General features: G+C 41.0%; 1 protein-coding gene across 3 annotated transcripts; it reads right to left on the bottom strand.

The window, feature by feature from the left end:
• Nucleotides 1–11,021: 11,021 nt before the first annotated feature.
• On the bottom strand, nucleotides 11,022–24,581 carry LOC131397590 (WD repeat-containing protein 91-like). 3 transcript variants are annotated; one of them, XR_009216786.1, is made up of 4 exons: nucleotides 24,431–24,581; nucleotides 22,882–23,061; nucleotides 13,103–13,315; nucleotides 11,022–12,421 (listed from the first exon to the last, which is right to left on the bottom strand). XR_009216786.1 is itself a non-coding variant. In XM_058530703.1 (3 exons), exons 1-3 carry the CDS (start codon nucleotides 24,551–24,553, stop codon nucleotides 12,392–12,394), a joined length of 333 nt encoding a protein of 110 aa, XP_058386686.1. In that variant the 5' UTR covers nucleotides 24,554–24,581; the 3' UTR covers nucleotides 11,022–12,391. The 3 variants fall into 3 exon arrangements, 2 of the variants coding, with proteins under 2 accessions (XP_058386686.1, XP_058386693.1); XM_058530703.1 differs by lacking the exon at nucleotides 13,103–13,315; XM_058530710.1 differs by lacking the exons at nucleotides 11,022–12,421; nucleotides 13,103–13,315 and adding an exon at nucleotides 13,637–13,694.
• Between the last annotated feature and the right edge of the window lie 2,211 nt (nucleotides 24,582–26,792).

The following is a 26,792-nucleotide window of genomic DNA, read 5'->3' as shown; positions in this document are numbered from 1 at the left end:
ACATAATTGATAAGGACACTCTTTTCTCTCTTAGCCTCCATGAAACCATTTATTGTCTGGTTCTTCTTTTCTCTCCATTTCTTCTCAGTCTCACTAGTTGATGTTCTCCAAGATCCCATTTATGGTTCTTTTGTTTTTTCTCCCTCCTTCCTAAATGATTCCAGTTCCATACTGCCCACATCCTGACAACTGCTAAATGGTTTTCTCTAACTCTGTCCTCTTTCCTGAGCTATAGTTTTGTGTGTGTGTGTGTGTGTGTGCGCGCGTGCACATACATATCTTTTTCACTGTATATTACACCCCACAAAATCAAACTCATCATTCTCTGCCTCCTGAACCAACATGCACACAGCTGTGCAAATCAAAGACCCCAGTCATCTCTGTCCCCTTTTCTTCCTTGACCTCTTCATCCAGACATAAGTCCTGCCAATTATCTCTCAGAAATGTCTTTTAAATTTAAATTACTCTTATTGGGGAAAAAAAAAGAAAAACATTTTAATTACTCTTTCCCTCATTGTCTCAATTCAGACTCGTGTGCACTTTCTCACCAGGACAACCGCAACAGCTTTGTTTTTTATCCTAGTAAAATATACATAACATAAAATTTACCATTTTAACCCTTTTTGAGTATACAATTCAGCAGCATTAAGTACATTCACATTATTGTGCTATCCATCTCCAGAACTTTTCCATCATCCCAAACTGAAACTCTGTCCCCGTTACACAGAAACTCCTCATTCTCCCTCCCCTCCAGTAACCACTATTCTACTTTCTCTATGAATTTGACTATTTTTAGGTACCTCAACAAGTGGAATCATTTCATTTTTTTCCTTTTGTGTCTGGATTATTCTCAATAGCTTTTTCACTGGTTTCATTATCTCCAGTTTTTCTTGTCCTCCAATGCTTTTTGTATAAGACAATCCAAATTACCTTTCTAAGATATGGAAAGACCTACGCTTCCATGTTGACTACAAGAGAAAGCCTACGCTCCTTAGCATGGTGGTCAAGGCCTTTCAAAATCTGGCCACAACCTGCCTTTCCAGCTTCAGCTCTTGCTGCTCCTCCAACAATACCCCACTCACATCACTCTATCCAGTAAGGCCTGTCTCACTGTCTTGCACCTGCCATCTCCCCTGCCTGGAATGCCATATCACCTCCACCCTGTGTGCTCTCCTCCAAATCCTTAATCTTAACTTAGTAAACTCTAATCATCCTTTGAAGCCCAGCTTCCATGTTCTTTCCCCTGGGAAGTTGGCTCTGATCCTCCATGACTGGACTAAACCCTCCCTCTACCATGTTACTACATCACTTTGCACATCCAGGCTTTATGTACTTTTCGTTATTACTTATATTTCTCAACCAAAAGCTTTAAGAAATATTGGTGTCAGTCTCACCTTAGAGCCTCTGGTTTCCTTAGTGGTCTTTTCATTCTTGGCAATCTAGCTGGTGGGTACTCAGTAATCATATGGTCAAGGAATAAATAAGCAAACTATACATCCATCCATATTGGATTAAAATTCAGCCTTCTCTGATATATAAGGACATATTAGGTGGTCCTTAAAAGGCTTTGTAGATACGGATTCCAAAATACACTTTAGATACCCTGCCACATACCATATATGAGCATCTTCTCTCAAAATGAAAAGCTGGGATAACAGTTGTTATCACAACATCTGGTTATGATTAGTAGCTCTTTAAGTGTCAAATATAATGACGGTAGTTACTCAAAGTTGTCATCTTGATAGTCTGAGGCAATCAAACCCAAAGCATTGGTTTTCCCCCAGGAGGATTGGTAGCAGAGTTCAAACCTGGAAGCTACTTGAACTGAAGGTCTTCTTGAAAGGAAATTGTGGGTGCCATTCCCAGAGGAAGTGATGTCCAGAGTGCAGTGTGGCTTGTGGGAGCTGCCTAGGGGCTCCTTGACCAACACTAAAGAAATCCATGCAGCCAAAGCTTATGCCCATTATTTCCAGCCACCAGTCTAAAGCTTGGCAGCAATATTTCATGAGAAGAAAGCATGTTGCAGCAAATTATTATACAATCACTCTTTGCATTTGTATTGTACTCTAGCTTTCAGAGCACTTTCATTTACATTATTTCATTTGAGCCTCCCAGCCACATGAGTGTATGATTTCAATGCGTCAATGAAGAAACAGACACCAACACTGGTCTTGTGGTCTTCCCAAGGCCATACAATGAGCAGGAACACTTTTTGCTGTTTCGTATCAGGAACCCCTCAGCTAGAGCCTGGGAACCTTGAGGTTATTTAAGGTTATTAATACATAGGTTGCAAGTATTTTCTCCCACTCTATTGTTGATCTAATTTTGTTTATGGTGTTTTGTTTCATAAAAGTCTTAAATTTAGGTTAGTAAATTGATCAATATTTTTCCTTTTGGGTCTTTTGGGTATTTTGTGTCTCGCTTGCAAATGCTTTCCTTATCCCAAGGATATAAACACATTCTTTGGCTTCTGTTATGTTTCTGTTATGACTGTATATTCACTGCTGGACTGTTTGGTTAATGGTCATCTCCACCACTCGAGTATGAGCTCTAAGAAAGAGGGAGTCACGTCTGTTTCATTCCCAACTGTATCCCTAAAGCATATCACAGTCTACTGGCTCTGTGCTCAATAAACGTTTAGAGTGAGAAAAAGGACGATGTGGGTATTATTAACAAGAAACACAGATATCCCTGGAATAAAGTCAACATACGGAATTTGGCTATTATGAATTTTATAAAAGAATTCTGTGTACATTCTCTTAAATTTTACACTTAATTTTGAATTCTGTCTATTGCCAACTTCTGTAGTAACTCCCAAACAATCGTAAAATCTTGATTTTTGGAAGAAACTTTAGGGATCATTTAGGCGTCCAACTTCTTAGCTGGTGTGGCATTGCCCTATATGGCTCTGTCCCCCTATAGGTTGTGTACTTTGTGTGCACAGCTTCATGGGCACCAATCCCTTTCCCACATGACTGAAGCATAGTTTAAGAGCGCCCCCTACTGTTGGCTTTCTATGGGCCCAAACTTCACAGTGAGCACTGATACCTTCATCCCTCTGACAGCCCAGACCCCAGGATTTTCTGCCACTTCTATTTACTAGAAGCTCCTGGTAACCTCCACCACCTCTTTTCCTTTCTTTTCTCTAAGACTGATGAGCATTTCCGGGCAACAGCAAATTACTCTGACTGGGGCCAATTCAGATAAATGCTAACCTCACCCAGGCCCTATTCTTTAATTCCTAGTCATTCTTTATTCTTCAGTCTACTGCAATTGGCTTCCACTACCTCCACTGGATTAAAATGAGTCCCTTGAAGATCATTACTGATCTCCGGCCAATAAAATTTAGTAACAGCCCAGCACCCAAAGCCTCCTTTCTTCCTTCCCTCATTCATTCAAACTGAATGTTAGGCATACGCTGAGCCCTGGGTATATGTAGATAAAAAGCAATGTTCCTTCATCAGTGAAGGCATATATAAGGCACAAAGGAAGGTAGGACCACCTAAATCTGCCTAGGAGTGTGAGAGAAAGCTTCAAGGAGCAGATTGCCAATACGAGGGTAGGAACAGTGTGCACTTGAGAGAACAGATTGAGAGAACAGATATGCAAGGAACAGGGGCACAGTCACATGAAATAGAGAATATCATTCTGTTAGGCGAGAGGGCACTGGGGGCCACACCAGCAAAACTTAAATTTCTAGGAAGGTATTGGGAGCAGGGGGGTGGAGAGTTTTGACAGGGAAGTGACATGACCCATTTTAGATGCTCTAAACCACAGGTGCTAGCTTGTCTGTTGATAGTTAATCATCAGCTCCACATCCTGCTACCCTCTCCTCTGCAACACAGTTCTCAGATTCCTTATAACTGGATTCCAGGTTAGATCCTGCTGATAAGAGGCAAGTAGGTGAAATTTGAAAGGTGGGAGAGAAGAAGCCATATTTCGAAAGGCAGTAGCTGTGGTCAGGTGCGTGGCACTTGGCAAACATGGGGTTTCGACAGCTGCTTCCCAGAGAGTTGGTGTTGCAGGCAGCTGAGAGCTCTGTGGTGGAGGCTTTCCTATGTCTCCTGCCCTTCCAGATCTCCTGAAAGCCAGCAGAGGTCCTCCTGACCTTTCTTTTCCCAGCCCTTCCAGTGGTTGTGAAATCCCTTGTTTCCTGATGAAACCCTGACACAGAATACCATTTTGAATAATTCTGCCCTAGAAACAGTCCTACATTGACACTATACACTCAATTCTCCCTCATTTCAGACCACTCATCTCTATTTTTCCCAAGATTTCTATCTCACCTCTGTCCCCTATAAAGATGAATCCAAAACTATATTTCTACCTCTGGCCTTTCTCCTAAGTTCCACACCCAAATTTCCAACGATTTCCTGGACACCTCCACCTGGATGACCTGCAGAAACCTAAAACTCGATAAATCCAAAAATAAGACTCATTTTCCTTTTAAATTAGTCCCTTTTCATGAGTTCACATTTCTTTCGAGCACAATACAATTATTTACTCCAGTTATCTGGTTCAAAACCACAGTCATAGTATATTTCACTCTCATTCAGGTAAAATATTTATGGAGAGACTACTATGTGCCAGGCCATGGCTGAGTGCTGGGAATGTATGGTTAACAGGGAGATGTGTTCCCTGCTCTAAAAGAGCTTAGAGTCTAGTGGAGGATCTAGGAGAAACCTAACAAGTTCTCAGATTGTTTTCTTTTTATCCTTTAACTATATCCAATAACTTGCAAAAATTCAAGATGCTGAAATCTCTCTTGAATTCTTTCCCTTTCTTTCCATTCTCAACCCCCTTATCAACCAATAACCTACACGTGGATATTCCTCTGGTTTCCTAGATAGACTTTTTCTTGTATCATGGACATTTTCTGTTTTGATAAAACATACACGCACAAACCATATTTTGCAGACAGTTTCAAGAGGTCATTGATGGCCCTTTTGAGACCAATCTCTAAATCCCTCGAGTTTTTCCATTCACCCAGAGAACCCCACATCAGTGCCCCTCCCATCTTCCCCATTCCCACCTAGGGCTGTATATTTTAAAAGCACCATCCTATCATGTCTCTCTTCTGCTTAGAAATTGTCAGTGGTTCATTTCCAACAAAAGCAGTGCTCAATCTACCCTCAGGCCTTCTCTTCACAGTCCCGTACACAAACCCCAGGTTCCTTCCAAACTGAGATGCAATCCCTAACCATGCCCTATGCAATCTCATCTTGAAGACTTTCTTTGCTCAGGCTGTCCCCCCACCGAAGTCTCAGCTCATCCAAAGCTCTCACTTTGAGCTACTGACATTTTGAATTTCTGACACTCATATTTGGTCTTGTTTCAGAGTTTACCCAAACTTTTTCAGAGTATGAGAGCAGAGATCATTTTATCTTTGCATCCCTGAACACCTGACATAATGCCCAGCCCAAAGTAGATGTTTGAAAAAAATGTTAGATTAAATTAAACCCAAATCTCTCTTTCACATCTTAGTCCCAGTTCCATCTTTCATCCTATTTCCTCTCCTACACACTGTCCTTCAAATATTTGAAGACAATTACCACATCCTTGTTCCTTATCTGTACAAAATCCAGGAAGACACTGGCTAACTTAGTAGTCTAAATTCAGTGTAAACAAAACTCAATATAAGCACAAAATAGTCAAGAAGTCCATAAGGATTCTATTTCCCAACCGACCTTTGACTCATAAATAATATATTTATATATAATAATATATAATAATAATATATAATAATAATATATAATAATATAATAATATATAATAATAATAACTATATTTATATATATAAATATAGTTATCTCTTCATAACCTTTCTTCCACCACTACTTAGCTAAAATAAAGAGGAAACAGATAATATCACCCTTATGTTAGTCATTTTATAAATATAAACAAGAAAACTGGCAAAGCACTTGGAGCTTTGGAACAGAGACAGAGTATGACTAAAGTCATGGATAAATGTAGTTGAGGATGTATAACAATTAGCTCTAGCTCTGCTACTAAATCTGTGACCCCAGATAAAAACCCAACTTTTGAAGGCTGATTTGCCTACTTTTCGCATATCATAGAGACCGATAAAAGCAGAGAAATTCATGCTACTGAAGCAACATTTTAAAAAACCTTCTGGACTGGCTGTAACATGCCAGGCATTTTATTAACAGTATTTTAGCTTTCAAATACTAAAGCTAAAAATAAGAAAGCCACAGATCATTGTTTCTCTTTAAATGCTCTTAATTATTTATGAACTTTGGACTTTTGAAATCACCCAGCCCACACACACAGATTCCATTTGGCCTTTTACTTTCTACTGGTCTTGTACATCTACTCCCCCAACCATGAAGGGAAGATCTGGAAGGAGAGGCGATAATGACACTTACTAACACCTGCCTAATACACTGGTTTCCCACAGAGATGGAGCAAACGGGGAATATATTCTTTAGAATGGCCAATTCTTATTAGATGTGCACTGAATTTTTGGGCAAATGTTTATGTTCTTTCCCAAATTATTAGGTTTACCACCAATAGAAATAATTATGTTACTATTTAAAGGGATTTTTCCTAATCATATACTCATTTTTTAATCAATTTGTTCAGAAACAACTATGGAAATGTATTTTCAAAGGCAGCTCTTCCTGGTAGGAAACTGCCTGAGTGTCTGGAGGCTATGTCAGGGCTCAATTAACAATATGTTAACAAGCACAAAGAAGTGAGCACTGATTTTTGTGACAAAATAAGTATTTGTTTTTTTTAAAGAGTTCATGCTAACGACTTCAGTCATCTTTCACCACTTGGGTCGAAATAGCTACATCTGAGAAAGGATATGTCTCACAATTACGTTTAAGGTATATAAGCTGTCCAACTTTCTGAAGTTTATATACCCTAAATATAATAAGGACCTTAAATCAAATGATGTTGGTAAAAATCTGATAGAAAACTTAAATAACATGTGCAGTGTATGCCATGTTGTGAAGTTCAGGCAGACTGTTGGAGAGCACTAGCTGCATTCGGCTCCATATTGGGTTATCATAGTATAATCCCTGTGAAAATACATGGTTGACACTTATCATCTATTCACAGAATACAATTCATATACAGTTAAGGGTAGGCTATTTTTTCCTCTTCTGCAATTTCTAGAATGGTTCTAATTCACTGTAGCCTAGAAAATGACCCACATCCATCTGACTTACAATCCCCCCTACAACTGCAGTAAAATTTGCCTTTAACATCTGGACCTAAACCTAACCATCAAAATAATCCCCTGTATGATGTCCTTTGGGAAACCAAACTACTGAGTGTAAATCAAAAGAGCTTCATTGGAAAAGGGGATGTCAAAAAAAGAGAAGCCACTTCAAGGTAAACAAAACAAGCATGTGGGCAGGAGCCACTGAAATCAAGGACTACATGACACGGCAGCTAGAGCTCATCGGCCAACAGCAAGAAGCAACCTCTATCTTATTGCCTGACAAGCTATGCCTGTCAGCTTATAAATCAGAGCACAAATATGAGCTAAGATGGTAGGTTAAATCTATGTATTTAATTTGATTTCTTCCTAAAGGTCTCCTAAAATTAAAGAAAAAAGCAGGGGGGACATGAGAGGAAACAACAGAACAAAACATGGTGACCTAGAGAGCAGATGGTTGAGGGAACTTATTTGGCTGACCTGAGAGAGGCCAGCCTCAAGCTAACACTGAAGAAAGCTGAGACCCAATCGAATTTATAGCACAAAATCCTCAAGAGCACAGACACTGACAGTGCCTGGTAACCCTAGAACTAGGGATAAACTGTACAGGGATGGGGCTAAAATAAAGATAACTGAGAAAGCTGTTTTAAGAAGTTAGTTCCCTAGATTCATTCCCCAACTCCACACCATAGTACAACCACATTTCTCCTAAATGGGCAAATATTTGGAGACTCTGGAGAGTCTTTTCCTCTCTGGAGAGGAAAGGACTCAAAACAGAGGGATTAAGTAAATATATGCATAATGAACACAGAGATCACCAACACAGCTTGGCAGTCAGACCCTTACCCTCTAGGCCAGTCAGTGTAAGACTCTTCTCTGCGGAATCTGACCAGCCCAAGAGACAAGATCTTAAGACACTGAAAACAGGAGTTCCCCAACTGAGAGCCCATCCAGATCTTCCAACAGTGAAGTTCAAAGTTGGCAAGCCATATTCTTGTTTTCAAAACTTCCCATCAGCTTTTGAGTCTTATTCATGAGCAGCACCAACGATTACCAGGGGTCTGAGAAGTCTCTGATATGGAAGATAGAGATCAAAGCAAGAAAACAGATAAAAACAACTTGGAGAAACAGAAAAAACACAAGGAGAATAAAATGTAAAGATAAACAATAAAGTTGAGATAAAATTTCCTAGAAAGAACAGCAAAAGGCAGAGATGGAAAGTTGGAAAAAAGAAAAGCAGAAGAGAAGTCCAGAAGGTCTGATACTGAAAAATGGGATTTTTAGAAAAGAAGAACAGAGAAAATAATTGCAAAAGATTCACTAATGGAATAAGTCAACAAAACTTTCAGAACTGAAGGACATGAGTTGCCAGATTTTAACACCTCCTGTGTGTCCACTGTGTCCATCACAATGAATTAAAATGGACCCATGCCAAGGAACACTGTGAAAGTGCAGAACTTTCAGAAGACACAACTTCTACAAGCTTCCAGAGAGGGAGGAAAAAAGGTTACTTATAAAGGATCAGAGATGCTTTGTATTTTTTCAACAGCAATACTAGAATCAAGACGACAACAGAGTAATAATGCCTTCAAAATTCCGAAGGAAAAAAACATCTACAACCTAAATCCTGTATCCACCAAACTCTCAACTGAAAGAATATTTTCAGACATGCAAATTACTAAAATATTTATCTCCCACACACCTTTCTTACTAGAGGATGTCACTCCAACAAAATTAGAGATTAAAAAAAAAAAAAAAAAAGCTAACATATGGCATACAAGAATATTGGGAAAACAAGACCCAGGAAAGGAGAGAGGTGAAGGGATATAGAAGGAATGACAGCTGTGCACCAGATCTGAGTACTGTGACCCGAGAGACAGACATACTGAGGGCTGTCAGTACCAAAGTCCCCACTGCTACCTTTCCAGCAGACTGCCTAAGTCACTTTAGTCCAGGTTCTTTTCTAAACCTATCTGATTTTCACCAAACCTAATGAAATTTCTGTTCTCCCCTCCATGCCTGGTGAATTGATCAGCTGACGCCTATTTTAAACCACCCCACTCCCACCGGTCGTGATTTGATCTACTCCAGAGGATTGGAGGGGAGCCACGCTAAGCATAGACACAGAGAACAGAAAGCAGACCACTCTTTCAGACCCTGTCTCTGCCAGACACCCAGGACCGGGCTCACACGACAGCCCTGTCAGGCGCCCCGACTGTGGTGAACCCTCTTTTCAGGATTCACTCATGACCTCACCCACTGCCTTCCCCAGAATTGGCTTTTATAAATTATCAGACAAGCTAAAGCCAAACTATGACCCAGAGACTCTGTTGAGCTTATTTTCTCCTAAAAGCTTTGATCTAATAGTGACAATATTGCCCTTTTCCTTACACAGCTAGGTGTGAGTTTACTACTCCGCATTTTAAAATTAAACAATGTATTATTCAGGAATACATACTTAAGTGGCCAAACTCTAAAGAAAAGAAAGATTAAGACAGAAATCAAGATAATGGTTATTTATGGATGGTGGGGAAAGAAAAGAAAGTATAACTGGAGAGGGGCAGATAGGGGGTCTTTTAAGATACTGCAGGTCCTATTTTTAACTCAGGTGGTTGGCAAACAAATTTTTATTGTTTGATTATTCTTTAAATGATATTTATACATTTTATAAAGTCTTCTGTAGGTATGGTTCATTAATCATAATCACAGAACAGCCTTGCAAGGTAGAATTTCTTTTTTTTGGGGGGGAGCAACATTTTTATTGATATACTCATATCTCAGGAATATCCAATCCCCCTCCCCACCCAAAAGCCTTGATTACAATTCACTGCTACCTGAATATGGCTTGTGTGTTGGTTCATCACTTTGCAGTGCAATGTGAAGACTCAGGAGACAGAAGCAAAGTTCATAGGCCAAAGAGAGCATGCAGTTTCTAGTCCTCTCCTCTCATCACAGTAACATTTTGGTTGATTTTTAAAAAAACAATTTACTATTCACCTGTAACATCTATTTGTAGTGACACTCGAGACTATCCTGTTTACATTTTTCAAAACTGTGTTGAAGTTGTTGTTACTGTTTTTTTTTTTTTTTTTTTTTTTGGTAGAAAATGAAAGTACAAAGTAAAGGTAAGAAGGAGAAAATCAATTCAAAAGAACAGGATGTAAGACCTAGAAGGTCTACTTAATTCATCCTACAAAGATTCTCTTAATGGATGTGGCTGAATAGATGCCAATTCCAGCTTGGACTTCTGAATGTAATCCAAACCATTTAGATTCCCAGGAATCGGGTAGGGAAGATTTCATTTCTGTCCTCTGCCCTCTTTTGGTCAGCAGAGTGACCATCTCTCCATCATTAGGAATTCCCTAGAATGGCCAGTCATAAAAGATCTATCTGTGGCTTGTCTACATCAGTGTTTTCTGGTCTCTTTCCCGTCATGGCACTCGCACGAGGTGCTGCTACCTGTGCGGCACATTGGCTGCTGCTCCCACCAAGTCTCCCCAAGACAATCAGCATCTCAGCACATGACAGTTCTCTGCTCCCTCCTGGCACATGAGGCTTCTCTGGGAAGCTTTGGTCTACAGAATACAATAGCATAAGAAGAGGTCTCTACTGGAAGCCACTTGAAGAGGAACTTGTGAGGACAAGATGGGCTGATCTTCAAAGATGGCAGTGACTAACAAGAAATGAACTCTTTTTCTAATTTCTTCTTCTCAGCCACTCTCCCTATCGTGGAAGATGTAAAATCAATGGAAACACCTGATGACTGTGAGAATGGAAACACTCTCACAAAATGTTTCAGACTCACATGCAACAAAACGGAGAAACAAAAACAAGAACAACCCAAGGGTCATCATCAAGTTTTCTGTTTTATTTATTATTTTAGTTTTAATTCTGAAGAAAAGATACATTTTCTTGTTTTTAGTTTTAGCGTCAAGTTATAACCATGTTTCTGTTTTCTTTTCTCCTGTCTTTTCAATACTGCACAAATGTCCAGAAACTACAGGGTTAAGTAAAAGCTGCAGGCAAGGAGGTCAGAGATTTGCTCCTGAGGGTGAGCAGATGGCCCCACAGCAGTGCTGTCTCAGAGTGGCCTCCTCAGGGGAATTTAAGGTAAAAGAAAACAAGATTCTGACAGAGGAGAAAGACTGAAGAAATCACTTATATTTTGGCTTTTAAATTATGGATAGGTATTAAATCTGTGAATAATTTTCTTTAAAATGTTTAAATTTACTTTAAATCTAAAGCCAAAACTTTTTTCTCCTTTAAAAAATCACTTCTCCCCTCCTGATAACCTCTTTAGCAATAGGCCAGTTACTAATACAGATCAATTTGTCTTTCTATTAACATCCAATAAATTCTTTTGCTTAACAACACAATCAAATCCTCTCCATCAACTTACCAAAAGAATTAAAAATTAAATTAAAAGCACTTTCCCTACAATAGTGATAAGCTGAAGACAAGATGGATGCCAGGACCACTGTTTTCCCCATGCACTTACTTAGCAATCTCACTTCAATTAACCTGGTTTTCAAACTTCTGCAGTTGATAATGCGTCTACTTGACCTTTCCTATGGATTAATCGTCATTTTCTGCTAAGCAGATTATGTCATTATTACACTCAACAGACAAACAGTAATTTTCTAAGTATCCAGACTGCCCTTTGATTTCTCTTTTTTTCCTCCTTGAAAAGGCATTTTGAAGAAACATTCAACAGTGTCGCTCAAATGCTGGATCAACAGAAACTTTTACAATAAAAAACAGATGGTAATGACCCTGTGATCGCACTGCATCTGGGGGTACGGAGAAAGAAAACTGATCAGGAACTGGATTCTTGAGAACATAAGAGATGAGGAGGGAGCCGTGGGTGGGCTGAGAGGGAGAAAACAGGGTGGGACAAATCCTGCATTTTCTAATGGTTTCTCCTCCTTCCCTAAGGGTGGTCCAGTGTTGAACTCTGTAGTAAATCTGTGGGGGTTTTGCTGGGGGGTCTGAAGGCCGTCTGAAAGCCTGGAGGTGGGGAGTGGAAGCTGGAAGGATTGGAAGGAGGAGGGTAGGGATTCCAACTGGCTCTGTGCAGAGGGATCTGTGTGCTGAAGGGGGCGCCGTGGTGGGTTTGTGACGGAGCAGCACCGGGGCCGTCCATCTCTGTGAGGGCCTGAAGGGATTTTAGCCAGTGTGGAGGACTGTCACCTTGAAGAGAGTCTAAACTGTTTCCTGAAGATGCTGGAATACCTAAGGAGAGTGAAGAAAAGAAGGAAAATGGTGAATTTGTGCAGAAAGAATAAAAAATTCATCAAACAAAAAAATCATAAGATGACTGTTTTATCCAAAAAGAAACGGAGAAGCAATTACAGTGTTAAACTCCTTCCAAATAAGACCTTTTTCATCTTATGTTTCCTTTATCCTCCACCCACACGACATATTGTCACACAAACCCACGCCTCCTCTTCAACTACACAGACATCGTCCTCCACTGTCACAGAGGCAGAGCTGCAAAAATGAGTCCCCAGAATTGTATGACGTTACTGCCCAATTGTGCTTCTCCTTCTCTAATCGGGATACGTAAACAAGACAGCTTTATAATAAAGAGCTTTATTTTAAAAAGTGGAGTATGTTCCTTTAAGAGGGTAAGTCAGATCCTTTTGTACTTTGAGACCTACAAAATACACACATGCTGCCAGACGTTAGCACCTACTTACACCAAAAGAAGCAACCTAGGCACCAAATGCCTTATGACACAACTAGGCCAACAGAATTAACTGAGACTACATGACCCCGGAGAGTGAAACAAGCCACCCCCACTCGTGGCTTTGTGAAAAGAAGCTTATGGTGAGGAGACCTCTGTTTTTATTTAATCTGTGCTAAACACCAAACTGATGGCAGTCAGTGGCGCTGAAGGAGTGAGAAAGTTACCTGTGATGATGGCTGGGTCTGTCCAGCTGCCAGGGCCGTCCCAACTCAGGCTGTCGGTGGTGGCAGTGTTGGACGCTGGTGCACTGTGGTGGGTGTTGGAGAGGGAGGCAGAATTGGGCAGTCCATCAAAGTTGATGTTAATGTTGGGTAGAAGTGCCCTGAGTCCGTCCTGCCATTCCTTCATATTTAAACTCTCTACAGAACTGCTGATGTCTGGGAGATTTACCAACGAAAAATGAAAGAATTAAAAGCTGACGTTAGAAACGTATGTTGTTCTTTAGCGGTTAAGCGGGGGAAGAATTATTCTTTCTTCACTGAGCATTTAAAACGGGTTGTCCTGGCGAGATACACTTGGTTAGGATTTTGCTCGTGAGCTCGGAGCCCCTGAAATAAGGAGGAAACACTTGCTCCAGGATCAGGAGAGGGAGCTTCTGGTCCTTCTTACAGCCTCTTCACCACTTTGCGTTTGTAATCGATCATCCAGTTTAAAGACTCAATGCTCCAGAGCACACTTTAGTTCCAGCCACATGGTAAAGTTTCAGTTAGTGAGGCATTTAGCCAGCTGAGCTGATTTATGCTATAAAACAAAAGCCTGCAAAGTTTAACACAGGAGCTTGTTTCTGAGCCCGTTAAACGGAAGAGAAGTCATTTTATCTGCAATAAAAATAAACCCATAGAAAAATAATTAAGTTCTTCCTGACTATAAAGCTTGGTGATGCATTTCAGAGGAGAAAGGCAGCAAGGAATAGGCTTTTGAATCTGAAAAAGGTTTTTCTGCTGGTCACAAAGGCCAAGGAAGCAGGGGCTGACCCCCTTTCACACGGAATGATTTCCAGCACAGTCTGCCTACTCCACTCCAGCAGTCCTATCAATCACTTAAAACACGAGTCCAGGAGTCCACAGTTCTCTGGTTCTATTTATGAATAGCATCAAATACGATAAGACACCATCAACGTAAAAAGGCTTTTTATAAATTGTACTAAACTAACTTGATCTACCACCATCCAGAATCCACATACTGTAACTAATTGGTTGGGGAGGAAAGTGTAAAGTGTAACTACTACTTAGAAGAACTGTTCTATTGAAAGTAGGAATGTAGGTCAAACTACCAACTGGAGTTTTTGAGAAGAACATAGAAAATTATTTCCAGTTCTACAAAATTGATTAGCAATCACCATTAATGATGATGATGATGATGATACTCTATCAAGCACAGTCTATGCTATTTGGTGAATTCAAAATTTTCTTTTTATAATTTTGCTTTGCACCAGTCACTGTTCTAAGCCAAATTATATGCTTCAGCAACTGAAGCATTTCACCCACTGACCTTATTTATAAAAAGACAAAAAACTACAACCAAACCCAACAAAAGTCATCTCTGAATCTACTGAGATGAAGAAAAGGCAATCTGTGCCATAGAGACAAATCAATAGAAGGGAAAATAAATTCTTCAAACTACTTCCATTTCACAGCGAATGCATTTTCCTAAAGCTCACTGTTCTATTTGCATCCTACTTTACATTTGCATTGTGTTCTACAACTTACAGGGCACTCTCATAGTCACTTATTTCATTTGATCCTCATGATATAAGGTAGGCAGAGCAAGGGGAATAATCTGCATTTAACAGACAAATAAATAGACTCCAGAATAATTTGCCCAAGGTCACAGGACTCGTATAGTGAGGACTTGACCCCAGACCCTACCTGAGTTGTTGTTTTCTAAATAAACTCTTGACCTACTTTGTATAGACTATTAATTGACTTTTTAATGGGTCAAATATTTAAGGCAAAACTCAGGGGCCTATGAGCCCCATGATTAAAAGAAGGCAAAAAAGAAACATAGCAGTATTACAGTATGTCCATCAGCCATGATTAGCAGGATAAAGAACTATTTTGGCTGAAGGAACAAACTGGACTTTGTTTTTCTAATTCTAATCAACAACACAACCATCAGTTTCCCCCTGCCTCCAACTGCATGAGGCATTAACAAGATCACACTAATAAAGGCCCAGAATACCCACAATGACAGGAAGGTTTCGTGGCTATGGCACATTCTAACCTTTACAGTAGCCAAATTGTCAGACTTCAGATGGTTTTCAATTAACCAGAAACTGAACTCAAAACAAGGAAAACTTCCTAGGAGGAAAATAAAATCCCCCTGATGTAAAAAGATGATGTGAAACTACATGGGAAAATAAAACAAAAGGCTATTCCAAGTATTTGTTTTCTCTAATACAATTTGTACAACCAGGTCAGGATTTTCTGTCTTGGAATTCTTGCCTCTACCTTCTTTTGGATTCCCCCTCCTTATGGTCTTTTCATTAAATAATAAACACATAGGCCTTATTATTTAAACTAGCTGGATGCAACTAAATTCACAATTTGCCAATTTCTCTACTGTCACCTTTGGGTGGGGACAACAGGCCCACATATATTCAGCCCTGATCCTTAGGCTACTCCATTCTCCACTGCAATCCCTAGGGCCGAAGACTTCTGATTTCACTGTAAATTTCTCTGTTAGCGGCCAAACACACCCCAACTGGGGAGCAGTCACTGAGAGTCCCAGTCACAAAATATTCCTAAAAGAGTTTATTCTGCTCTTCAGTTTTTAAGCCTTATCTACTGTCACTCCCCAAAGTCTCACTCTGCAACTTGATCTTGTTTTCCAAAAAGCTTTTATCTTCCTTTTCTTCACTACTGTCCTTTACATTTCCAAGTCAGAGGCTCCCTTCAGTGTTCAGCTTACTTAGTGAAACAAATCCTTGTTGGTGCAAAGGTTGTACCTCAGAAATCTAGTTCCCATTATGGTCACCCCTTGCCAATGTGACTCTCAAACCTTCATGCATTTTTAGAAGGACACGGCATACAGCTTGTCTCAGCCGCTACACCCCTCTCTACGCACACCCCTACCTCACCCTATTTTATACTATTTCCTATCAGTTTGGGGACAGAGTCCGTCTCCATCAGTATATGATTTTAAGAAAGCCTAAACTTTCTCAAACTTCAACAACGTATCTCTAAGCAACTCAAATATAAATGGATAATGCTTGTCCTATATGATAAACCAAACTTGAAAGAGCACACAAACTTTCTCCTATTGGAACTTGAAAGAAAGCCTTCATGATATAGGCATGCTGTACTTTAGGACAGCTACAAAAATCATTTAAATTTATTAAACAAAATTCACAGGGAAAATGACTACTTTGTGAATGAATTCTTTCAAACTGATTTATAAAATCAGTTTTTTCATGAAAAACGTTACTCAAACAAAAAGACCTCACACTCCAATTTCTAGGACTATGCCTTTTATAAAGCATAGACCTAGAAATATATTATAAATATTTATATTATAAATATAAATAAATATATATAAAAATATATAAGAAAAATATTATAAATATAGACCAGCACTGCAGAGCAGACTTGCTGGGGGAAAGACAAAAACCTAAGAGTTTAACAGATCTGAAAATAGAGATTAAACTAAGTGAAAAATTCTTAGAATACAAATGAAAAAGAGTTCCGAGAACAGAAGAACTTCAACAAAATAACAACAAAACAAGTGATGTCAGCATCATGGCTGACTGAGCTTTCCCATAAACTCTTCCCCTGATAAGATGCAACAAAAGAAACAGTCACAGACCAACAACAACTCCTAGACAGCGAAAAGCAAGATCGGAAAGATCACACTGCCGCACATCTGAGAGAGGAACGTGCTGGGCCCCCAGAGGAAGTGGGGAGAGGTAAGGAGAACTCCTCTCCTTTCCCAACAGATCAGCAATCCCGGTCCTCGCGGCTCCCAGACAGGGGGGAAGGGGAGCCCTCTGCGGGGAAACCATAGCTCTTTGGGCTATCTCAGCCAGTGGGAAACTCACACACAGAGGACTCAGAACAGCTACAGGGCTACCATCAGCATCTGAGCACCCCAGGAGAGCAGATAATGAGGGGTGAGCAAGAAGCCCCCCATGCCAGGGACCCAGCAGGCAAAAGAGAGAGACCCCCGACCTCCCCTCATGCTGGACACAGCAGCACAGCAGACCGGACCAGACCAAGCGGCCAGCGGATCACAGTGAACAGCGGGGCCAGAGCGCAGGGGGCTCAGATTACACAGCCCTTAACCCCCACACGGTGGCAGCGGGTGGAAATTACAACCAGATATTTCCAGGATAAGGAAAAATAAAGCCAACATAGGAACCACAATGCAAAGGTACATGAAAACACCAGACCAGAAGGAAAATGACAAGCACCCAGAAACCAACCCTGAAGACACAGAAATCCATAACCTAAATGACAGAGATTTCAAAATAGGTATCATAAAAAAACTCAATGAAATACAAGATAACACAAACAATTCAATGAGATAAGGAGTTTCTTCACAAAAGAGATTGAAATCATAAAGAAAAGCTAATCAGTACTGATGGAGATGAAGAACACAATGGAGGAGATAAAGGAGAATCTGGAATCTTTAAAGAACAGAGATGAAAACATGGAGGAAAGAATTAGCATTATAGAGGATAGGAATACAGATATGCTCCAGATGGAAGAGGAGAGAGAACTAAGACTAAAAAGACATGAAGAAAGTCTTCTGAGAAATATCTGACTCTATTAGGAAATGTAACATAAGAATTATAGGTATTCCTGAGGGAGAAGAGAGGGAAAGAGGAACAGAGAGCCTATTCAAGGAAATAATAGCTGAGAACTTCCCAAATCTGGGGAAGGAGCAGGAGATAGCAGTAAATGAAGCCAATAGGTTACCTAAATACGTCAACAGGCAAAGGCCTACTCCACGACATGTAGTGGTAAGGCTGGCCAAAGTCAATGACAAAGAAACAGTATTAAAGGCAGCTAGACAAAAACAAAAAATAACGTACAAAGGAATTCGCATCAGGCTCTCAGCGGATTTCTCAACAGAAACTTTACAGGCTAGGAGAGACTGGAATGACATATTCAAAATACTGAAAGACAAAAACTTTCAGCCAAGAATACTCTATCCAGCAAAAATTTCCTTCAAATATGATGGAGACATAGTAACTTTCCAAGATAAACAAAAGCTAAGGGAGTTCATGGCCATGAGACCCCCACTACAAGAAATACTCAAGAAGGACCTCAGGCCTGAAATAAAGAAGAGAAAGGGAAGACAAAGCTTGGAGCAAGGAGAAAATAGGTAGACAAAATCAGAAAAATAGTAGATCTTTACTGGAATAGGTTAGCAACCACTTAAATACCAAAATCAAAGATCAATGGAAGGAATTCACCAAAAATAAATATAACCTCATCACTGTAAACACACACCCACAACACAAGATAGAATAAGGTATAACAACAACGACTTAGAAGGGGAAGAGGAAAGTGATTGAATTGACTTAGTATAAGGAAATAAGAGGCCATCAGATAATGGACTATCTTATACACAAGATTTTTTATATAAACCTCGAGGTAACCACTAAACAAATAATCAAAACAAAATCACATATGATAAACAAAGAGAAAACTAGAAGAGTCATAAGACAGAACAACCAAAGTCAATTGGCAATCCGAAACAAATGGGATGAGAAACAAAGGAAATACACAAGAACCAGAAAATAAGTGACAAAACAGCAACATTAAGCCCTCGTATATCAATAATTACCCTAAATGTAAATGGATTGAACTCTCCAATCAAAAGATACAGAGTGGCAGGATGGATTAAAAAGCAAGACCCAACAATATGCTGCCTCCAGGAAACACATCTCAGCTCTAAAGACAAGCACAGGCTCAGAGTGAAAGGATGGAAGACAATACTACAAGCTCATGGCAAACAAAAGAAAGCAGGTGTTGCCATACTCATATCAGACAAAGTAGACTTCAAGATAAAACAGGTTGAGAAAGACAAAGAAGGGAAATATATAATGATAAAAGGGACACACCACCAAGAAGACTTATCACTTATAAATATATATGCACCCAACATAGGAGCACCAAAGTACATAAAGCAACTATTAACAAACCTAAAAGGAGACATTAAGAACAAGACAATAATAGTAGGGGATCTTAATAACCCTCTTACATCAACGGATAGATCATCCAGACAAAAAGTCAATAAAGAAATAGTGGACTTAAATGAAAAACTGGACGAGATGGACCTAGTAGACATATACAGAGCACTCCATCCAAAAACATCTGACTACACACTCTTCTCAAGCACGATGGAACATTCTCAAGGATAGACCATATGTTGGGAAACAAAGCAAGCTTCAATAAATTTAAGAAGATTGAAATCATAACAAGCATCTCTTCTGACCACAATGCTATGAAACTGGAAATCAACCATGAAAAAAAACTGGGAAAGTGACAAAAATGTGGAGATTAAACAACATGCTACTGAAAAACCAATGGATCATTGATGAAATTAAAGGAGAAATCAAAAACTATCTGGAAACAAACAAAAATGAAAATATGCCATACCAAATCATATGGGATGCAGCAAAAGAGGTCCTGAGAGGGAAATTCATAGCAATACAAGCCCACCTTAACAGAACTAGAAAAAGAACAAACAAAGGCCAAAGTCAGCAGAAGGAGAGAAATAATAAAAATCAGAGCAGAAATAAATGAAATTGAGACCAAAAAAACAGTAGAAAGGATTAATGAAACAAAGAGTTGGTTCTTTGAGAAGATAAACAAAATTGACAGACCCTTAGCCAGACTTAGTAAGAAAAAAAGAGAAAAGGCTCAAATAAATAAAATTAGAAATGAAAGAGGAGAAATTACAACAGATACCATGGAAATACAAAGGATCATAAGAGAATACTATGAGCAATTATACGCCAAAAAATTGGACAATCTAGAAGAAATGGATAAATTCTTAGACTTATACAACCTCCCAAATTGAACCAAGAAGAAATGGAGGATCTAAATAGACCAATCACAAGTTAAGAGATTGAAATAGTACACAAAAACATCCCAAAAAATAAAAGTCCATGACCAGATGGCTTCTCTGGTGAATTTTACCTAACATTCAAAGAAGATTTAATACCCATCCTTCTCAAACTATTCCAAAAAATAGAGGAAGATGGAACACTTCCTAAATCATTCTACGAGGCCAACATCACCATGATACCAAAGCCAGACAAAGACAATATAAAGAAGGAAAATTACAGGCCAATATCACTGATGAACATAGATGCAAAAATCCTCAACAAAATATTGGCAAACCGAATACAGCAATACATTAAAAAGATCATACACCATGATCAAGTGGGATTCATACCAGGGACGCAGGGATGGTTCAACATCTGCAAATCAATCAACGCGATACACCACATCAACAAAACAAAGAATAAAAACCACATGGTCATCTCAATAGACGCAGATAAGGCATGTGACAAGATACAACATCCATTTATGATAAAAACTCTCAACAAAATAGGTATAGAAGGAAAGTACCTCAACATAATAAAGGCTATTTATGACAAACCCACAGCCAACATCATACTCAATGGGGAAAGACTGAAAGCCATTCCTCTGAGAACAGGAACGAGGCAGGGCTGCCCACTCTCACCACTCCTTTCAACGTACTACTGGAGGTTTTGGCCAGAGCAATTAGGCAAGAAAAAGGAATAAAAGGAATCCAAATAGGCAACGAAGAAGTGAAACTCTCACTATTTGCAGATGACATGATTTTACATATAGAAAACCCTAAAGAATCCTTTGGAAAACTATTAGAAATAATCAACCATCACAGCAAAGTCGCAGGGTACAAAATCAATCTACAAAAATCAGCTGCATTTCTGTACGCTAACAACTAACTAACAGAAAGAGAGCTAAAAAAGATAATACCATTTACAATTGCATCAAAAAGAATAAAATATCTAGGAATAAATCTTACCAAGGAAGTGAAAGACCTATTACAATGAAAACCACAAGACATTATTGAAAGAAATCGATGATGACCTAAAGAAATGGAAAGATATCCCATGCACATGGATTGGAAGAATAAACATAGTTAAAATGTCTATACTACCTAAAGCAATCTACAGATTCAATGCAATCCCAATCAGAATCCCAATGACATTCTTCATGGAAATAGAACAAAGAATACTAAAATTCACATGGGGCAACAAAAGACCCCGAATAGCTAAAGCAATCCTAAGAAAAAAGAACAAAGCTGGAGGCATCACAATCCCTGACTTCAAAACATACTACAAAGCACTAGTAATCAAAACAGCATGGTACTGGTACAAAAACAGACACACGGATCAATGGAACAGAATTGAAAGCCCAGGAACAAAACCACACATATACAGACAGCTAATTTTCGACAAAGGAGCTAGGAACATACAATGGAGAAAGGAAAGTCTCTTCAGTAAATGGTGTTGGGAAAACTGGACAGCCACATGCAAAAGAATGAAAGTGGACCATCTGCTATCGCCATTCACAAAAATTAACTCAAAATGGATCAAAGATCTGAAGGTGAGACCTGAAACTATAAAACTCATAGAAGAAAATATAGGCAACACACTATTTGACATTGGTCGTAAAGGAATCTTTTCGGATGACATGCCTAACCAGACTAGGGAAACTAAAGAAAAAATACGCAAGTGGGATTTTATCAGATTAAAGAGCTTCTACAAGACAAACGAAACCAGAATCAAGATGAATAGACAACCCACCAGCTGGGAGAAAATATTTGCAAAGCATATATCTGACAAGGGGTTAATCTCCATAATATATAAAGAACTCACACAACTGAACAACAAAAATACAAACAACCTAATCAAAAAATGGGCAGAGGAAATGAACAGACATTTCTCCAAAGAAGATAGACAGATGGCCAATAGGCACATGAAAAGATGTTCAACATCACTAAACATCAGGGAAATGCAAATCAAAACAACACTAAGATATCACCTCACGCCCGTCAGAATGGCTATAATCACCAAGACAAAAACAACAAATGTTGGAGAGGATGTGGAGAAACAGGAACCCTCATACACAGCTGGTGGGAATGCAAACTGGTGCAGCCGCTGTGGAAAATGATATGGAGATTCCTCAAAGAATTTAAAATAGAAATACCCTATGATCCAGCTATCCCACTACTGGGAATCTATCTAACGAACCTGAAATCAACAATCCAAAGACGCTTGTGCATCCCTATGTTCATTACAGTGTTATTCATTATAGCCAAGAAGTGGAAGCAACATAAATGTCCCTCGACTGATGACTGGATCAAGACGATGTGGTATACATATACAATGGAATACTACTCAGCCATAAAAAAAGACAAAATCGCCCCATTTGCAACAACATGGATGGGCCTGGAGGGTATTATGTTAAGCGAAATACGCCAGAAAGAGAAAGACAAACACTGTATGATCTCACTCATATGTGAAATATAAACCAACACATGGACAGAGAAAACTGTATTGTGGTTACCAGGGGCAATGGGGGTAGGGGGTGGGCACAAGGGGTGAAGGGAGACATATATATGATGATGGACAAACAAAAATGTATAACCCAAAATTTCACAATGTTATAAACTATTAAAACCTCAATAAAAAAAAAAAAAAACACCACCCAGACTTACAGGCTTAAAGCAAGAGGGGAAATAGGAATGAGGAAGAGAGGTCAGATGATTTACAGATCAGACGGAAAAAAGAGCAGGAAAAGAGTCAAAAATAACTTGCACTGTGACTGTTTCACCTTTTCCCAGAGTAACATACAGAGGCCTCCCTAGGGGTTAAAAGAAAATCTATTTCTGGATCAAAGAACTCTCTCCACCAAGGGAGCCACGTATCAACAAGCACCTGGATTGTGTAGACAAGATAAAAGCGGAACAGGCTAGTTTTCAGTTTGTTGATGGTGGGTCTGTATATATCCTCCAAGCGGCTGAAGAGCCGACGCTCCAGGTAGCTCCAATAATCCCGAAGAGCAGCCAAATCATACACCTGCATTAACTGCTGCAGCTGGTCCACAATCTTGTCCACCTGGTGAGAGAAAGATGGGCTGGAGAAGGTGGCGCAGGACAGAAGGGAATTCTCTCCTCACTCCAGTTAATACAGCTTTTTCCTCTTGCTGTGGCTTCTGGATGTTAACGTTTTTTTAAACTTAGCAATCTATAAAACTTTCAAAACACAGTAGTGTAATAGCGTTTAAGTTATTATCTGTTACATATGTGGTTTGACTCTCTAACAAGCATGGAAATTTCAGGTGTAAAGGTGCTCTGGCTAAGAAAACAGGAGATCTGGGCCCAGGTCTTAGAGCTGCCCCTGACTTACCCAACCAACTTGGCAATGTCACCTCAACGCTCCATTCTCAGTTGACTAAGATTTCGAAAAGTGAACAAAGAGACAGTGAGACAAGCTCCACGGTCCTCCTCCCAGCTCCGCCATGCCAGGATTCCAAGGCTCACGGATCCTGAGACCCCTTGGAGACCCACTGCCTGACTGCAAGTCATCAACACACCACCAAAGCCCTGGCTGCTGCTCAGAGTGTCAGCCAAAGTCACCTCCTTGTGAGACGCCATCACATCAGAACACAACCTGGAAAAGGTTTTGGATACCAATACCAATCCAACACCCCCTTTGTACAGATCAGGACACTGAGGCCTGGAGAGCTGGAATGATTTGCTTTTGCCACTAAGTAGCCACTACCTTTGGCAAGACAGGAACTCAGGTCTCCTAACTCCCCTCCAGTGCTCTTGCTGCGGGCTCACTACCTCTCTCAATTCACCTGCCAACACTGACTGAGGTCAGCAAACATACACACGAATCACACACATATAAATTCCAAGAACTTCTCAACAGAAAATCATGTCCGAGGAGGGGAGGTATAATGTTTTAAAATGTACAGTAAGGGCTTCCTCAACTGCCCAAGCAAAACTGCCAAGGAGTCACTGACACAGCCATTTTAAACAAACATCCCAGACACCTGAGCCTTGCTAACACTGTGGGCTGCAGACCCCTTTACTCTCAGCGCCCTCGGAAGCCAACTTTAGAATATCTCTGTCGCCAAAACTCAACCATGTACCCAACCTTAGCTCCTAAAACCTCATCGCCACCCTGGCCAACGACAGGCCAGCCCCTGCTGGGAGGCAGATGGAGAACGGAGCCTGGACCAGGAGTCAGGGCACCGGTAGCCTCGGCGATGCTCCTGACTCGCTGGGCCACTTCAGGCAGGTCACGTCCCCCCTCAGGGCCTCGGTTCCTCCTCTGTCAAGCGAGGGCCGGACGCGCCGACATCGACGGTCCCCCGGCGCGGTGACAGCGCCGCTCCCGCCCCGGAGGCAGCGCGGGGGGAGAGCCCGCCCCGGGCTCCCTCGGGGTCGCCTCTGTCCACGCCGCGCCCGACCCTCACCCGGAAGCCCCTCTCCTTGTCCGCCTTGATCTCGGCGTCCAGCTGCCGCAGTGTGTGCGTGAAGCCGCGGAAGAGCAGGTACTCGCGGACCAGCTCGTCAGTGCGCTCCACGGCCTCCGCCATCGCTGCGCCAGCGCCGTGAGGGGACGCGGCGGACCAGGGACGGAGGGGCGGGGCCTGGGCCGCGGGGGCGGGGCGGGCGCAGGCACGGTGTATGTGTGGCCGCGGCTGGCCTACCAGCTCGCATGCACGGCGCGCGGTGCGCCTGAGGCCCCGCCCCAGTCCCGCCTTTGGCCCCGCCCGGCTGTTTCGTCATCAGCACCCTCCCGGGGGAGCGACTGGAGGACGCGCTGCTTGCCCGAGTTTCCTGGGGGCGCTGGCGGCGGCTGCCGTCCAACTCAAGGAGGCGTGGGCCCTGGAGAACATCCCAGATAGTCACGAGGCGGGCTGGCGCTGAGGTGCCCTGCTCATTGGCGTTACATCGCGGAATCCTCTGTGCCCTGCCCTCCTTTTACAAATGGGGGAAACAGGAGTCCTAAGGGGCGGAGTGACCTGTGGGAAGTCCCACAACCAAGTGTGTCGTCAGAGCTCTAACTCCCCCCAAACCCCTGCTCTTATTAATATTAATTAACTACACGGCCAGGTACCCAAGGTACACTGTTAAGAGGAAAAAGGCAAGATTCAGGACAGTATGTATAATATGGTCCCAGTTTCTTGTAAAAAACAAAGAAAAGTATGTGTTGGTATATTTTAAAAATTCAGGAAGTTTATACGCTAAGCGCTTGTGGTTGTTTTCTCTAAGAGATGAGACTGAGTGACTTGGATTTCCTATTCTTTACCATTCTCTGTTTGAAACTTTGTTTACAAAGTGTATATATTTTCGTAGGCATAGAAATAGCCAGTGTCTTTGAACCTTACTTTCCTTGTCTGTAAAATAGTGACAATAACACCTACCTTGCAGAGTAGTCATGAAAATTTAGTGACTTAATGTATGTAAAACGCTTAGCAGTAAATAGCCCACTGGTGAAACTCAACGTTTGTTCCCTTCTCTTTCCCTGTAATGGAATGGCTTTTTGTATTTGTCAAAGCACAACTCAGAATCTTTCTGGCACTCTGTCATGACCCTCCAATCCAACAATATGGACATTTAGCTCCAGGGGCAGCTCAGATCTCTGCTGGAGAAACCTGAAAAGATAACAAAGAGCAAGCCACAGCAAGACAAGGTAGAGACTGGTTCCACCTCTCTGCCTGCCTTACCTGTCTCCACAGGTGTAAGCATCCCCCAGGCAACCAGCCTTGCCCCACAGGGCAGGAAAGGAGAGTGACTATGGGGAGGACAAGACCAGATCCTACACTCACTGGGATCTCAGATCTTCAAAAGTGAACCTGGGAAATCTGGACTAGTAGCAACCGCCAAAACCTCCCCCTACAGGAAAGTTGTAAGTTAGATTTCCTGAGGCTTCTGAAGTGTGCAGCCACAGCTCCCACCTCCCCCACCTCCAGCTTCGCTGGCCATTCCCAGACCAGAGCCTATAAAACCACATAAGATTGGTTTTCTGATCAATGAAAGGCAGTTCCTCTGTGCCTTAGCACAAGCTCTTTCCTCTGACTGGAATGTCTTCTCCTAGATACGCACATGGAGATCTCATTTGAGCAGACAGAGGAGGCTTCACAGATTTGTGCAAGTGTCATGGGCTCAGAAAGGCTCTCTTTGACCATCCTGTAGAAGACAGTACTCTGACCTCCAGTATTCCTATGTTACCAAACCCAAACACAGGTTCTTTTACCTGCTGCACAGTAGGGCCAATAACTGAAATGTCAGGCTTATGGAAAGGAAAGAGGATTACTATCGAAAGGCAGCCAGATGAGGAAATGGGAGTTAGAACTCAGATCCACCTCCTTGTAGGGAAAACGGTAGGGGTTTTCATCTGGGGTTTTAGGTAGGGGAGGGGGATCATGTGGCCTTGCTGGTTGGCACCTTCTCACCAGCCCGTGTTTGGCCTTGTGAGGCTGAATCTTGACATCTGGACCTTGACTTCCTGGGAAAGACAGCTCACTCATATACTAAAGAGGGACAGAAAGCCCTGGTTAGTTTGAAACAACAGTTTGATTATGCTGAATATGCACAATTGCAGTTAGCAAAGCTTATCTCAAAGTTTTTTTGGCTCTAGGGAAGAATTTTTTTAGCTTCTTCTTGCTCGGTTTCATTTATTCCCCTGGCCCTGATACATCTTTCTCCATAGTACTTATTACCATGTGACAAACTAGATATTTAACTTATTTAATTTATTGTCTCCCCTCCCACTAAAATATAAGCTGCATGAAAGCAGAGATTTTTGTCTTAATTGTTTGCTACTATATC

This window comes from Diceros bicornis, chromosome 3 (assembly GCF_020826845.1).
Source record: "Diceros bicornis minor isolate mBicDic1 chromosome 3, mDicBic1.mat.cur, whole genome shotgun sequence".
NCBI classification, from domain to species: domain Eukaryota; kingdom Metazoa; phylum Chordata; class Mammalia; order Perissodactyla; family Rhinocerotidae; genus Diceros; species Diceros bicornis.
Note: the sequence above shows the minus strand (reverse complement) of the source record. Positions and strands in the feature narration are given on the sequence as shown.

Coding starts and splice junctions, on each gene's coding strand:
- LOC131397590 (XM_058530703.1), bottom strand. CDS start 24,553: ATGGCGGAGGCCGTGGAGCGCACTGACGAGCTGGTCCGCGAGTACCTG. Junction 23,062..24,430: donor ACAAGGAGAGGGGCTTCCGG/GTGAGGGTCGGG, acceptor TTCTCTCACCAG/GTGGACAAGATTGTGGACCA. Junction 12,422..22,881: donor ATCTTGTCTACACAATCCAG/GTGCTTGTTGAT, acceptor CACTCTCCTTAG/GTATTCCAGCATCTTCAGGA.